General features: G+C 40.5%; 1 protein-coding gene across 1 annotated transcript; it reads right to left on the bottom strand.

The window, feature by feature from the left end:
- Positions 1–15068: 15068 nt before the first annotated feature.
- Or52x1 (olfactory receptor family 52 subfamily X member 1) lies at positions 15069–16022 on the bottom strand. The gene has a single exon (NM_001000188.1). The coding sequence runs from the start codon at positions 16020–16022 to the stop codon at positions 15069–15071; it is 954 nt and encodes a 317-aa protein (NP_001000188.1).
- Positions 16023–16237: the final 215 nt, after the last annotated feature.

Here is a 16237-nt window from a genome sequence, read left to right on the forward strand (position 1 = left end):
GAAGACCTATAGAGAGGAAAAACTACACGCCCGAAAGCAGAACACACTGTCCCCATAACTGACTGAAAGAGAGGAAAACAGGTCTACAGCACTCCTGACACACAGGCTTATAGGTCAGTCTAGCCACTGTCAGAAATAGCAGAACAAAGTAACACTAGAGATAATCTGATGGCGAGAGGCAAGCGCAGGAACCCAAGCAACAGAAACCAAGACTGCATGCCATCCTCGGAGCCCAATTCTCCCACCAAAACAAACATGGAATATCCAAACACACCAGAAAAGCAAGATCTAGTTTCAAAATCATATTTGATCATGATGCTGGAGGACTTCAAGAAAGACATGAACACACTTAGGGAAACACAGGAAATCATTAATAAACAAGTAGAAGCCTACAGAGAGGAATGGCAAAAATCCCTGAAAGAATTCCAGGAAAACACAATCAAACAGTTGAAGGAATTAAAAATGGAAATAGAAGCAATCAAGAAAGAACACATGGAAACAACCCTGGATATAGAAAACCAAAAGAAGAGACAAGGAGCTGTAGATACAAGCTTCACCAACAGAATACAAGAGATGGAAGAGAGAATCTCAGGAGCAGAAGATTCCATAGAAATCATTGACTCAACTGTCAAAGATAATGTAAAGCGGAAAAAGCTACTGGTCCAAAACATACAGGAAATCCAGGACTCAATGAGAAGATCAAACCTAAGGATAATAGGTATAGAAGAGAGTGAAGACTCCCAGCTCAAAGGACCAGGAAATATCTTCAACAAAATCATAGAAGAAAACTTCCCTAACCTAAAAAAAGAGATACCCATAGGCATACAAGAAGCCTACAGAACTCCAAATAGATTGGACCAGAAAAGAAACACCTCCCGTCACATAATTGTCAAAACACCAAACGCACAAAATAAAGAAAGAATATTAAAAGCAGTAAGGGAAAAAGGTCAAGTAACATATAAAGGGAGACCTATCAGAATCACACCAGACTTCTCGCCAGAAACTATGAAGGCCAGAAGATCCTGGACTGATGTCATACAGACCCTAAGAGAACACAAATGCCAGCCCAGGTTACTGTATCCAGCAAAACTCTCAATTAACATTGATGGAGAAACCAAGATATTCCATGACAAAACCAAATTTACACAATATCTTTCTACAAATCCAGCACTACAAAGGATAATAAATGGTAAAGCCCAACATAAGGAGGCAAGCTATACCCTAGAAGAAGCAAGAAACTAATCGTCTTGGCAACAAAACAAAGAGAATGAAAGCACACAAACATAACCTCACATCCAAATATGAATATAAAGGGAAACAATAATCACTATTCCTTAATATCTCTCAATATCAATGGCCTCAACTCCCCAATAAAAAGACATAGATTAACAAACTGGATACGCAACGAGGACCCTGCATTCTGCTGCCTACAGGAAACACACCTCAGAGACAAAGACAGACACTACCTCAGAGTGAAAGGCTGGAAAACAATTTTCCAAGCAAATGGTCAGAAGAAGCAAGCTGGAGTAGCCATTCTAATATCAAATAAAATCAATTTCCAACTAAAAGTCATCAAAAAAGATAAGGAAGGACACTTCATATTCATCAAAGGAAAAATCCACCAAGATGAACTCTCAATCCTAAATATCTATGCCCCAAATACAAGGGCACCTACATACGTAAAAGAAACCTTACTAAAGCTCAAAACACACATTGCACCTCACACAATAATAGTGGGAGATTTCAACACCCCACTCTCATCAATGGACAGATCATGGAATCAGAAATTAAACAGTGATGTCGACAGACTAAGAGAAGTCATGAGCCAAATGGACTTAACGGATATTTATAGAACATTCTATCCTAAAGCAAAAGGATATACCTTCTTCTCAGCTCCTCATGGTACTTTCTCCAAAATTGACCATATAATCGGTCAAAAAACGGGCCTCAACAGGTACAGAAAGATAGAAATAATCCCATGCGTGCTATCGGACCACCACGGCCTAAAACTGGTCTTCAATAACAATAAGGGAAGAATGCCCACATATACGTGGAAATTGAACAATGCTCTACTCAATGATAACCTGGTCAAGGAAGAAATAAAGAAAGAAATTAAAAACTTTTTAGAATTTAATGAAAATGAAGATACAACATACTCAAACTTATGGGACACAATGAAAGCTGTGCTAAGAGGAAAACTCATAGCGCTGAGTGCCTGCAGAAAGAAACAGGAAAGAGCATATGTCAGCAGCTTGACAGCACACCTAAAAGCTCTAGAACAAAAAGAAGCAAATACACCCAGGAGGAGTAGAAGGCAGGAAATAATCAAACTCAGAGCTGAAATCAACCAAGTAGAAACAAAAAGGACCATAGAAAGAATCAACAGGACCAAAAGTTGGTTCTTTGAGAAAATCAACAAGATAGATAAACCCTTAGCCAGACTAACGAGAGGACACAGAGAGTGCGTCCAAATTAACAAAATCAGAAATGAAAAGGGAGACATAACTACAGATTCAGAGGAAATTCAAAAAATCATCAGATCTTACTATAAAAACCTATATTCAACAAAATTTGAAAATCTCCAGGAAATGGACAATTTCCTAGACAGATACCAGGTATCAAAGTTAAATCAGGAACAGATAAACCAGTTAAACAACCCCATAACTCCTAAGGAAATAGAAGCAGTCATTAAAGGTCTCCCAACCAAAAAGAGCCCAGGTCCAGACGGGTTTAGTGCAGAATTCTATCAAACCTTCATAGAAGACCTCATACCAATATTATCCAAACTATTCCACAAAATTGAAACAGATGGAGCCCTACCGAATTCCTTCTACGAATCTACAATTACTCTTATACCTAAACCACACAAAGACACAACAAAGAAAGAGAACTTCAGACCAATTTCCCTTATGAATATCGACGCAAAAATACTCAATAAAATTCTGGCAAACCGAATTCAAGAGCACATCAAAACAATCATCCACCATGATCAAGTAGGCTTCATCCCAGGCATGCAGGGATGGTTTAATATACGGAAAACCATCAACGTGATCCATTATATAAACAAACTGAAAGAACAGAACCACATGATCATTTCATTAGATGCTGAGAAAGCATTTGACAAAATTCAACACCCCTTCATGATAAAAGTCCTGGAAAGAATAGGAATTCAAGGCCCATACCTAAACATAGTAAAAGCCATATACAGCAAACCAGTTGCTAACATTAAACTAAATGGAGAGAAACTTGAAGCAATCCCACTAAAATCAGGGACTAGACAAGGCTGCCCACTCTCTCCCTACTTATTCAATATAGTTCTTGAAGTTCTAGCCAGAGCAATCAGACAACAAAAGGAGATCAAAGGGATACAGATCGGAAAAGAAGAGGTCAAAATATCACTATTTGCAGATGATATGATAGTATATTTAAGTGATCCCAAAAGTTCCACCAGAGAACTACTAGAGCTGATAAACAACTTCAGCAAAGTGGCTGGGTATAAAATTAACTCAAATAAATCAGTTGCCTTCCTCTATACAAAAGAGAAACAAGCCGAGAAAGAAATTAGGGAAACGACACCCTTCATAATAGACCCAAATAATATAAAGTACCTCGGTGTGACTTTAACCAAGCAAGTAAAAGATCTGTACAATAAGAACTTCAAGACACTGAAGAAAGAAATTGAAGAAGACCTCAGAAGATGGAAAGATCTCCCATGCTCATGGATTGGCAGGATTAATATAGTAAAAATGGCTATTTTACCAAAAGCAATCTACAGATTCAATGCAATCCCCATCAAAATACCAATCCAATTCTTCAAAGAGTTAGACAGAACAATTTGCAAATTCATCTGGAATAACAAAAAACCCAGGATAGCTAAAGCTATCCTCAACAATAAAAGGACTTCAGGGGGAATCACTATCCCTGAACTCAAGCAGTATTACAGAGCAATAGTGATAAAAACTGCATGGTATTGGTACAGAGACAGACAGATAGACCAATGGAATAGAATTGAAGACCCAGAAATGAACCCACACACCTATGGTCACTTGATTTTTGACAAAGGAGCCAAAACCATCCAATGGAAAAAAGATAGCATTTTCAGCAAATGGTGCTGGTTCAACTGGAGGGCAACATGTAGAAGAATGCAGATCGATCCATGCTTATCACCCTGTACAAAGCTTAAGTCCAAGTGGATCAAGGACCTCCACATCAAACCAGACACACTCAAACTAATAGAAGAAAAACTAGGGAAGCATCTGGAACACATGGGCACTGGAAAAAATTTCCTGAACAAAACACCAATGGCTTATGCTCTAAGATCAAGAATTGACAAATGGGATTTCATAAAACTGCAAAGCTTCTGTAAGGCAAAGGACACTGTGGTTAGGACAAAACGGCAACCAACAGATTGGGAAAAGATCTTTACCAACCCTACAACAGATAGAGGCCTTATATCCAAAATATACAAAGAACTCAAGAAGTTAGACCGCAGGGAAACAAATAACCCTATTAAAAAATGGGGTTCAGAGCTAAACAAAGAACTCACAGCTGAGGAATACCGAATGGCTGAGAAACACCTAAAGAAATGTTCAACATCTTTAGTCATAAGGGAAATGCAAATCAAAACAACCCTGAGATTTCACCTCACACCAGTGCGATTGGCTAAGATCAAAAACTCAGGTGACAGCAGATGCTGGCGAGGTTGTGGAGAAAGAGGAACACTCCTCCATTGTTGGTGGGATTGCAGACTGGTAAAACCATTCTGGAAATCAGTCTGGAGGTTCCTCAGAAAATTGGACATTGAACTGCCTGAGGATCCAGCTATACCTCTCTTGGGCATATACCCAAAAGATGCCTCAACATATAAAAGAGACACGTGCTCCACTATGTTCATCGCAGCCTTATTTATAATAGCCAGAAAATGGAAAGAACCCAGATGCCCTTCAACAGAGGAATGGATACAGAAAATGTGGTACATCTACACAATGGAATACTACTCAGCTATCAAAAACAACGAGTTTATGAAATTCGTAGGCAAATGGTTGGAACTGGAAAATATCATCCTGAGTGAACTAACCCAATCACAGAAAGACATACATGGTATGCACTCATTGATAAGTGGCTATTAGCCCAAATGCTTGAATTACCCTAGATCCCTAGAACAAACGAAACTCAAGACAGATGATCAAAATGTGAATGCTTCACTCCTTCTTTAAATGAGGAAAAAGAATACCCTTGGCAGGGAAGGGAGAGGCAAAGATTAAAACAGAGACTGAAGGAACACCCATTCAGAGCCTGCCCCACATTTGGCCCATACATATACAGCCACCCAATTGGACTAGATGGATGAAGCAAAGAAGTGCAGACCGACAGGAGCCGGATGTAGATCGCTCCTGAGAGACACAGCCAGAATACAGCAAATACAGAGGCGAATGCCAGCAGCAAACCACTGAACTGAGAATAGGTCCCCTATTGAAGGAATCAGAGAAAGAACTGGAAGAGCTTGAAGGGGCTCGAGACCCCAAAAGTACAACAATGCCAAGCAACCAGAGCTTCCAGGGAATAAACCACTACCTAAAGACTATACATGGACTGACCCTGGACTCTGACCCCATAGGTAGCAATGAATATCCTAGTAAGAGCACCAGTGGAAGGGGAAGCCCTGGGTCCTGCTAAGACTGAACCCCCAGTGAACTAGTCTATGGGGGGAGGGCGGCAATGGTGGGAGGGTTGGGAGGGGAACACCCATAAGGAAGGGGAGGGGGGAGGGGGATGTTTGCCCGGAAACCGGGAAAGGGAATAACACTCGAAATGTATATAAGAAATACTCAAGTTAATAAAAAATAAAAAAAAAAGGAAAAAAAAAGATATTTGCCTTAAGATAAACTCTGAAATAGTATTAATCTAGGCTGGAACTCAGACATACATACACACATGAAGAGGCAGACATGACTCAGTTTGGGGAGATCCCACATCTATAGATAATTTTGAGTGATTTAAAGTAAATCAGTGATGACTATAATTCTGCCTCCAAACTCTGTCTATAATTACTATAAAATCCAAAATGCCTGGTGAACAAACAATGCTCAGTCTTTTCTGTCCCTCTAAGCTTAAAGGAATAGGGATAGTTCTGTTGAGAGTTTCATGGTATTCTATCCAAGTACAACAATTTACCAGTCATTATTTAGTACTCTATACAAAGAGAAAATGTACTCTCTTTCTTAGCTATCCTCTTCTGTTGCAAGTCTGCTTTTCCATTTTTCATCAGAAAAGCACAATTACCATTATGCATTTGGGAAGTGTGTCCATAGCTTTTATAGGAGCAATATCAAGGAGACTGAGGGGTAATAGATGCTGTTCCTAGGCATCAGCTGCCTCTGCGCTCTGTGGCTTGTGTGCCCAGAGTAAAAGACTGGAGCCTGCTGTATTACTAAGTGGTCCTCAGTAAGCCTTACAAAAGCCGGAGAAGCCAAAACCCAGAAAAGCGTTTGTCTCTGGGAATCTGATGAGAGAAATGCATTTAACTCTCTGAGGAGGAAGAGAAAGGCAGAAAGGACTGGACTGTAATTCTCTCACAGCCATGCAGATCCAGCCCAAGCCATGTGTATTTTGTCAAGTGGTTTTGAACTCTGTAGGGCAGTCTAACATGTCTCCTTTTCTTCTCAATTATAATCCTTTCACCACTGTGTCACTGCACTGATTACTTTGTACTGTAAGACCACTCAGTCCCTGGAGAGTAGGGATGATTTCTTACTTAGGGGAGACTTCCCACAGCGTGATACACATACCTGGATTCTAACTGATCCTGCATCTGACTGGATATGGAAACACATACCCAACTGTTTAAATTACATAATAAATAAAAATGAAAAAGGTCCTAAAGGACTTGAAGTTGTAGGAACTTGATGAAGCAGAGGCTCAACTTTGGGACAAGGACATCATAATAAACAGAAGAGTATCTACTGAGGGGTGACCCCTGAGCTTTGATGTTCCCCGACCTTCATGATACTCTGGGTGATTTACAGAAGAAGCGGCTCTGTTGAATCTCAGGTCAGACAGAGTTCTAGATGTGTATAGAAAAGAAGGGATTTGATGGTCACTAGAACTTACAGTTCCACTGCCTCTAGAGGGCAGGAAGGCTCCTCTCCAGGCTATGGCTTCATTCTATCCCTAAGCTCCTTAATAGTGGCCTGGATTCCATGAAAGTACAAGGAAGGGAAAGACAAAACCACAGCCAGAGATGTAGAAATGGTGGGTCCATGATAATGCCCTGATGTAAGAGGAAGACACAAAGCACTCAGAGGCATGGCTCCAACTGACAGAGAACCTGACAGGACAAGCAGGGCACTCTCTTCCTTGTGTCTGGGCTGTGCTCAAGGATAGTATTTAGAATGGGGGAGTCTTGAGATTCGGGAAGGTTCTACTAAGACTTTCTCCCTGATCCACAGTTTACAGGCACCATTCCAGCCTCCACAGTGACACACTGCTCTAGCTTTGGAGTAAGGATGGGGAGACACAGTCCTCAGAATGGCTGCATAGCAATTTCTGAATGTTGAAGAGAAAATTAAACACATCATTCATGGCCTGTGAAGCTGATGCTTCTGAAGTTGTCAGCACTATTAGTAGCATCCTCCCAGGCTAGTGTGCTGTGAGGGTGAGAAAACAAGAAAGGGCTGTGAGAAAGGTCTGGGAGAGCCTCCAGCTGACTGTGAGGTTCAATGAGCTCATTACAAAGGACTTGTAGCAATGTGTCCTCCATGGTCTCTGTGTCTATGTGCTTAATTCCTCCTGTCAGTGCCCATGCCAGACCTGTAAACAACAAACCTTCTGACTCAGGGGGACAATATCTAAAACCACTAAGAGATGCTGGGCTGGAGAGAAAGCTCAGGTAGTCAGATGTCTGCAGTGCAGGCAGTGTGGGACAGAGACAGCAGAGGTTACATCTCACTGGCCAGTCTAAGTCAGTGAGATCAGGGTTAATGAGGAACCTGGTCTCAAAAAACATGAGATGGAGAGAGATTAAGAAAAACACCTGCTATCTACCTCTGACTTCCTCATGCACGTGCAGTCACGTACACATATGCACACATCCACAAAATCATGTACATTTACCATACAAACAAACACACAAACACACAAACACACAAACACACACACGGGGGGGGGGGAGACTACCAAGATATGTTAAAGCAGTTATATTTTCAGATTTACAGCCCCATTAATCAAGCTAAGAAATAATACTTTCCACAGGACTTTCAAAAAAAAAAAAGCTCTCAGTATGCTTCCCCCAGCACCAAATTCCAAATCTGACCTTATTTCCACAGCCCAACTCCTGTGCTTTATCTTCTTGCTGGTTGTGGAAGTTATGAAAATTCCTTCTTGATGTCCCATCAAAAGGGCAACCATGACTGCGAACAGACTCTGGGAAAGGGTATTAATACCAACTGGTATATCCCTGAGGACCAGCAGCACATGTGGTCAAAGCCTAAGTTATTCTCCAGACTGGAGAGACACATGGGGTGAGTGAACATCCCAGAAGGATGGGTGGTTGGGCAGGAAGACAAGGCTAGGGATGAAACCTTGACATGTGGTGTAAACTGTGGCAGGCAGAGAGAAGGCATATAGCATTGATGATTGAGGCCAAAAGTTATTGGCTTATGGCATTTAAACTCTTTCTTCCTTTTGGGGAGGTAAAAGCTACTGGCTGCTAGTAATTTAACTCTTTCTCTGGGGCCAGAAGCTGGCAACTTCTGGCAATTTAACATCTGCTTGAGGGGATCAAGGGGGGAAAGCTTAGTTACTTGGACTCCTTTCTCTTAGCTCAAAGGCCCCTTGCTGGCCAGGCTAAGGGCTCTTCTTGAGCCAGAGAAAAGAAAAGAAAGGAATGTCTCTCTCTGACTCTCTGTCTCTCTGTCTCTGTCTGTCTCTGTCTCTGTCTCTCTCTGTCTCTCTCTCTCTCTCTCTCTCTCTCTCTCTCTCAATCCTAACCACCTGCTTCATCATTTTCCCAAGTGCATCTGCATACTTAGATACATACACATATACCTACATATGTATGTATGTCCATACATATACATATAGACAGATGGTGGATGGAGCAGAGACGCAATGCATGCTCTGTGAGCCATGAACCTCAAACTGCTCATTCTCACAAATTAGGCTTAGCCCCAAGTAAACTCTATCTTCAAAGGGTGTTCTGATCGCAGATGCTAGAAGTATTAGCTACTGGAAGCTCTTAACTGAGTCAGTTTTCTATAGGGGACTGGGGGGGGGGATTTTCTTACCCCAAACTATTCAACTCTCACTGGACTAGTGCCATAAGAATATAAATGTAAAGCCCACTTCATTTAAATTTTAAAAAATACTCAACAGTCGCCCATCACATACACAGTGTTCACAGTTTCCATGACAGCAATGCTTCAGCTCCTTATCTTTTCCCTCTTCTAGTCAACAACTATTCCAGTCACACATTGTGGGAGGCTACAAAATTTATCAAGTAAACAATTTGCACATAGTTTTAAACTTCCTAATGTCCAGCTTTATAGTGGCACAAAACTGTTATGTGTTCAGTCGAAGCCATATGATTTTGAATTTTGATGCTTTCCAGGTTAGTGATGTATGATAGCATTCTCCTTTAATGCTGCACAGTGTCATTGAGCTCTGCTTTCTATGTAGCTACATAGAAGTGAAATTATAATATCTGTGGTACACTATGCTGCTAAGCTTGAATGTTCAACAGATTAGGTGTATAAAGTGTATTCGTGACTTACAGTATCTTAATTTTATAATGGGTTTATTGTTTGTCATAACATCTGAAGAATATCTATTTAATCTACCAACTCCACGCACTATGCTAAGTATGACACAACAGTCCTTTTGAGCTGTGGGTTTATTATTTATTAAATACATTGTAACAGAAATACTGATAATGATCATAAATGTTATAGATTAAGGCCAAATTATTTAATAAATATGATATGAAGCCCTTCCTAGTATTGTGGACTCAAGAAATACCACATTAATAAAAATCAGTAACCATTAGTATTGGTTAAAAGTGAATGTGTGTGGGCCATGAAGAAAGAGAATCTGGCAATTTTTTCTTTCTGCTCTTTATTTTGGAGATTATAATATTATTACAACAATTCTCCCTTTCCTTTCCTCCCTCCAAATTATTTTACATAACTACCCACTTCACTGCCCCACATCCCTCTCACACAGTCTGTTCCACTACACCTCCCTGTCCTTCTGTGAGAGGGTGGAGGGCCCCCTGGTTGTCCCCCACCCTGGCTCATCAAGTCTCTACAGGACTAGGAGCATCCTTTCCCACTAAGGACAGACAAGGCAGCCCATTTAGGGGATCGTGTTCCACAGACTCAGAACAGCTTTAGAGATAGCTCCTGTGCAGTTGTTGGGAACCAACATGAAGAGCAAACTATATGATACTACATATGTGTGTGGGATCTAGGTTTATCTGTGTATGCCCTCTGGTTGGTGGTTCAGTCTCTGAGAACCCCAAAGGATTCAGGTTAGTTGATTGTCTTCGTCTTCCTGTGATGGTCCTATCCCCTTCAAGAATGTCAATCATTCCCCCAACTCTTCCATAAGAGTCCCTGAGCTTTGTCCAATGTTTGGCTGTGGGTCTCTGCATGTGTTTCAGCCAGCTGTTGGGTGAACCCTCTCAGGAGACAGTTATGCCAGGTTCCTGTCTGCAAGCATAACAAGAGTATCATAAATAGTGTCAGAGATTGGTACTTGCCCATGAAATGGGTCTCAAGTTGAGCTGATTATTGTTTGTCCATTCCTCAGTCTCTGCTCTGTGTCACTGAATTTCTTGTAGACAGGATAAATTTTGAATCGATAGTTTTGATAGTAGGTTGGTGATATCACTCCACTGATACCTGGCTACAGGAGGTGAACTCTTCAGGTTCCATATCCCTATTGCTGTGAGTCTCAGCTAAGATCACTCCCATTGATTCCAGGTAGCCTCCTTCATCCCAGGTCTCTGACATGTCCTCGAGATGTCTGCAACCACCACACCTTGACCAGCTGCAGATTTCCAACCATTCTCCTAGCCCAATGGCCTTCTCTCCTGTCTCTCCACATAAGTGATCCTGACACTGCCCCATTCCCCCCCTCATCTCCTCTCCTACCCAGTTCCCTCCCTACATCTGCCTCATATAACTATTTTATTCCCCCTTCTAAGTAAGATGCAACCATTCTTTCTTTAGATTTTTGGTTTTGTGGAGTGTAGCAGAGTATCCTGTACTTTATGGCTAATATACACTTATAAGTGAGTATGTACCATTCATGTCATGTGGAGTCTAGGTTACCTCACTCGGGATAATGAACTCAGTTCCATCCATTTGCCTGCAAAATTCATAATGTCTTTGTTTTTCAGAGCTGAGTAGTACTCCATTTTGTAGATTTCCACATTTTCTTTATCCATTCTTCTGTTGAGGTGCATCTAGGTTGTTTCAACTTTCTGGCTATTATGAAGAAATCTACTGTAAACATAGTTAAGCAAATGTCCCTGTGGTATAGTTTGGCATCTTTTGGGTATATGCCCAAGAGTGGTGTAGCTGGGTCTTGAGGTGGAACTATTCTCAAATTTCTGAGAAATCACCTAATTAACTTACAAAGTGGTTGTACAAGTTTGCATGCACTCCCACCAGCAATGGAGAAGTGTGTTCCGTGTTCCACATTCTCTCCACAATGTGCTATCACTTGAATTTTTTTATCTTAGCCATTCTGATTGGTATAAGATACAATCTAAAGGTCATTTTGATTTGCATTTCCCTGATAATTAAGAACATTGAACATTTCTTTAAGTGCTTCTTGGCCATTTGAGATTCCTCTGTTGAGAATTCTGTTTAGCTCTATACTCCATTTTTTAATTGGGTTATTTGGTTTGTTGCTGTCTAACTTCTTGAGTTCTTCATAAATCTTGGATATTAGCACTCTATCAGGAGTACTGTTGGTGAAGATCCTTTCCCAACCTGTAGGATGTTATTTTGTCCTAATGACATGGTCTTTTGCCATTCTCAGCTTTGCAGTTTCCTGAGATTCTCTTTATCAATTGTTGATCTTAGAGCCTGAGCCATTGGTGTTATGTTCAGAAAGTTGTCTTCTATACCAATGAGTTCAAGGTTATTCCCACCTTTTGTTCTAAAAGATTTGGTGTATCTGGTTTTATGTTGTCTTTGATCCACTTGGACTTGAGTTTTATACAGGGTGAAAGATATGGATGTATTTGTATTCTTCTACAACAGACTTCCAGTTAGACCTGCACCATTTGTTGAAGAGCTTTCTTTTTTTGTTGTATGGTTTAGCCTTCTTTGTCAAAACTCAAGTGTCCGTAAGTGTGTGGGCTTATTTCAGGGTCTTCAACTTGATTCCAGTGATTAGCCTATCTGTTCCTATACAAATACCATGCAATTTTTATTATTATTGCACTGCAGTGTTGCTTGAAATTAGGGATGGTGATACCTCCGGGTGTTCTTTTAACATACAGAATTGTTTTAGCTATCCTTGATTTTTTGTTTTTCCATATGAAGATGAGAATTGCTCTTCCAAGGTCTGTAAAGAATTGTGTTGGAATTTTGATCCACATCACATTGGATCTCTACCATTTTACTAAAATGGTTATTTTCACTATGTTTATCCTACCTATCCATGAGTATGGGAGACATTTCCATCTTCTAATATCTTCTTCAATTTCTGTTTTGAGGGATTTGAAGTTCTGACAAGAATTGTTGAGGCTTAGTCTATTGCTATGTATTGTAATGCTTAAATTATATACAATTCTATATGAAATTGGCAGCAGCCAATTACTGGGGGTGGGGTCACCCCTATTCTACTCTTATAACTGCAGTCCTGGCTACCTCCCCAGTGATATACCCCAGATACTTGTTCCTTCTGGCGTGTGTTCATGATTCCTATCCCTTCACAGATGCTTCAGAGGAGGCTTCTCTCCTCCATCCCCTTCATCCTTCTCCCCCTGGTCTCTCCTCCTCCAACTGGGTTACTCCAAGCCCTATTATTTCCTACTTTATCTAACCAATAGTTTTAAGTCAATGAACACAGTTTGCACAATAAGGGATATAAACACAAAAAGTCACTGGTAGGACTAGACCTTTCAGTATAGGAGTTAGCATCACAATATTTAGCAACAGAACAAACTTCAACAATTCTCAAGAACCACAGTATAAGAGCAGGTGACCAGGATCCGCCTTTACTAACAATATTTTTCATTAATCCAACATATTCAGAGGATGGTGCAAAAGGGGTTTATCCTAAGCCCTCAGAGACTTCTAAGTCCCTTGGAGATAATCCTTCATCCACCTATAGAATCCACCTGCATAATCTTGAAGTTATTCCTTCTGTCCCTCAGATCTTCATCTCAGTAACATGCTGAAATTCTGAGAAATGTTCAAAATGATATGAAAGAAAATGACATCAGGGAAAAAAAGAAATGAAGAACAGCAGAAAACAAATGCAACAGGAAAGGCATTAGTATTTGTGATCTGATAAGAATGAGGGATTATTTTATTTCAATAAAATACACTGAACATTCACTGTTGTTATATAAAAATTTATTTATTCCTTTATTTATTCCAAAACAATATTATTCTGATATGTCTGATGGAAAATATGCTATTGCTAAAGCAGTTCATTAAAAAGATCTATTTGCTTACTAGCAAACATTTATTATTTCCTAATCAAATACCAGGAACCATGAAAAGAATGTGATCATTGTCTGCTGTGGATGCAGAAAAAACTCATTCATTCAAAAATACATATACATTAGTAAATTATAATAAAGAATGGAAGAAACAAACCAAGATTTCTGGCAGTGGAAAACTAGTGACTTGAAGTGGTTGGAAAACTTCCCCAAAGCAAATACAAATTAATAAAACAAACAAACAACAGTGGGATTAAGAACAGGCATATCTGCTAACTCTGATTGAAGGGAGCACAAACATTTGAGGACTGCCCCCCCCAAAAAGGCACTCCAAATACAGAATACACAACACAAGGGAAATATTATGTACGTATTTCAAGGACATGTAATATTATTAAACATACACCAAATACATTAAAGAGAGTGGCAATGGGAGGAGTGTGCAGAGAAATAAGTGAGAGGATTAGAAATGAAGAGAGAAAATAAATAAATAGGATGAGAGTTAAGAAAAATTACTGTGGACAATATTTTATGCTGTACTCTTTACTTTTCACACTCAAAAATGAGAAAATAAAAAATTATTCTTATTATTATTCTTATTCTCATGGGTTAAAAATCTATAATATTGGAGGAAAAATTGTCTATCCCAAAATTAACCTGAAAGAGTATATAAAATAAAGAAACGAGGTTTCATCTGCAATTCTGGAATCCCGTACTGATTTTCAACCTTCCTAAAGCTGCAACATCACCACCCTCCCATAAAAGGGACATTTGACCCTCAGGGAGCTGCGACCTACAGTCTGAGAACCACTGGTCTGTCTAAAGTGTTTTTTTTTTCTTAACTCAAACTCAAGATATTGCTGTAATTTGATACGTCTCTGAAATCTGAATTTCTCCAGCAGAAAGGATCTATTTGCCAAGTGGGCATGCAACATGATGGGAACTGCCTTATTTTCTCACTAAATGCCAGGTGTGTAACAATTGTTTTCTGTGTGTGACATGGTCTTGCTATGTATCCCTGGTGAGATTTCAATTCTTCATGTAGCCCAGGTTGACTTCAAACTCATGATTCTTCTGCCTCATCTTCCCTCCTGTAGTTGCATGCCCAACTAATATCCTATTTCTTAGCTATATGATGTATCTATATTATCAACAGAAAGTATCAACTCTTAGAAGAAAATGATCCAAGTTATACACTTGTTTAGTGAATAACTGAGATTTCGCACCTTTCTTAATTCCAATATGCAAGCATCAGAGATTCCAGAGGAGATTTCCTCTCCTACACTAACCCAGGATAATTTCTGACTCCTTTAGGCCAATGACATGGTTAGTAGAGCTTCAATTCTATGGAAAAGGGATTCCTGAGGTCCAGTTGACAAAATGACAGTCAAGAGGGTTCAATCTTCTTGGAGCCTATAATTGTTAACAGACACTCTCTGATCTGCTTGGTCTTAATCCCATATACGATGGGGTCCAAAGCAGGGGGGAAAAGCAAGTAGAGATTGGCAAGAATGACCTTGGCAGCAGAGGCTGTGGATGGCCCAAAGCGCTGCATGACCACAGAAAGAAAGCCAGGTCCATAAAAGAAGAGGATGACGCAGACATGGGCTGTGCATGTGCTTCCTGCTTTGCCACGTGCCTCAGGGGAAGGAAAACGCATCACTGTCTTCACAATCTGTCCATAAGAGTATGCAATAAAGGCCACATCCCCCACACCAAGAAAGATTGCCACAGCAAAAGCATAGAGACTATCCACAGTTGTGGCCCCGCAAGCCAGCTTCACCACTGACATGTGCTCACAGTAAGTGTAAGCAATTGTGTGCGAAGCACAGAAAGACAGTCGACAGGCCAGGCTCGGAAAGAAGATGGTTAAACCCACACCTCGCAGTGCCACTAGGCCTCCAATCTTGGCAACAACCTCAAGGGTAAGGATGGTTGCATAATGCAATGGGTTGCAGATAGCCACAAAGCGATCCAAGGCCATGGCCACCAGCACCCCTGACTCCATGGCAGAGAATGCATGGATGAGAAACATTTGGGACAGACAAGCATAGGAGCTGATGGCTGTGGCACCAAACCAGAAAATAGCTAGCATCTTGGGCAGCGTGGAGAGGGAGAGGACCAGGTCAACAAAAGAAAGCATTGCAAGAAACAAAAACATGGGCTGATGGAGCCTGTGTTCTTTCCAGATGAGAGAAAGCAGGACGGCATTCCCAGTTAGTGACAGGACAAACATGAAGCAGAAGGGAAGGGATATCCAAACATGAGCAGCAGTCAGTCCTGGGATGCCAGTCAAGAAGAAAGTATGTGGAAGAAGAAGAGAATTATTGGAAAAAGTCATGGTTCCTATCCCACACAAAGAGCAAAGAGCCACTGTAAAGAAAGACAAAGATACAAGATCCAATGAGTGCAGATTATTAAAGTCAGGCTCAACAGTCTCACTGATAACTACACCAGCACCACGTCACTTTTACCTCATAGTTCTAAAGAAAGGCTCAAAAATAATTTTCAATGTATTCTATATTTCTGAACATTTGGTGAGAAGTTCAGCAATCC

The sequence above is a fragment of the Rattus norvegicus genome, chromosome 1 (genome assembly GCF_036323735.1).
Source record: "Rattus norvegicus strain BN/NHsdMcwi chromosome 1, GRCr8, whole genome shotgun sequence".
NCBI classification, from domain to species: Eukaryota; Metazoa; Chordata; class Mammalia; order Rodentia; family Muridae; genus Rattus; species Rattus norvegicus.

Excerpts from the sequence above, each read along its gene's own strand:
- Or52x1 (NM_001000188.1), bottom strand. The coding sequence starts at position 16,022 with ATGACTTTTTCCAATAATTCTCTTCTTCTTCCACATACTTTCTTCTTG.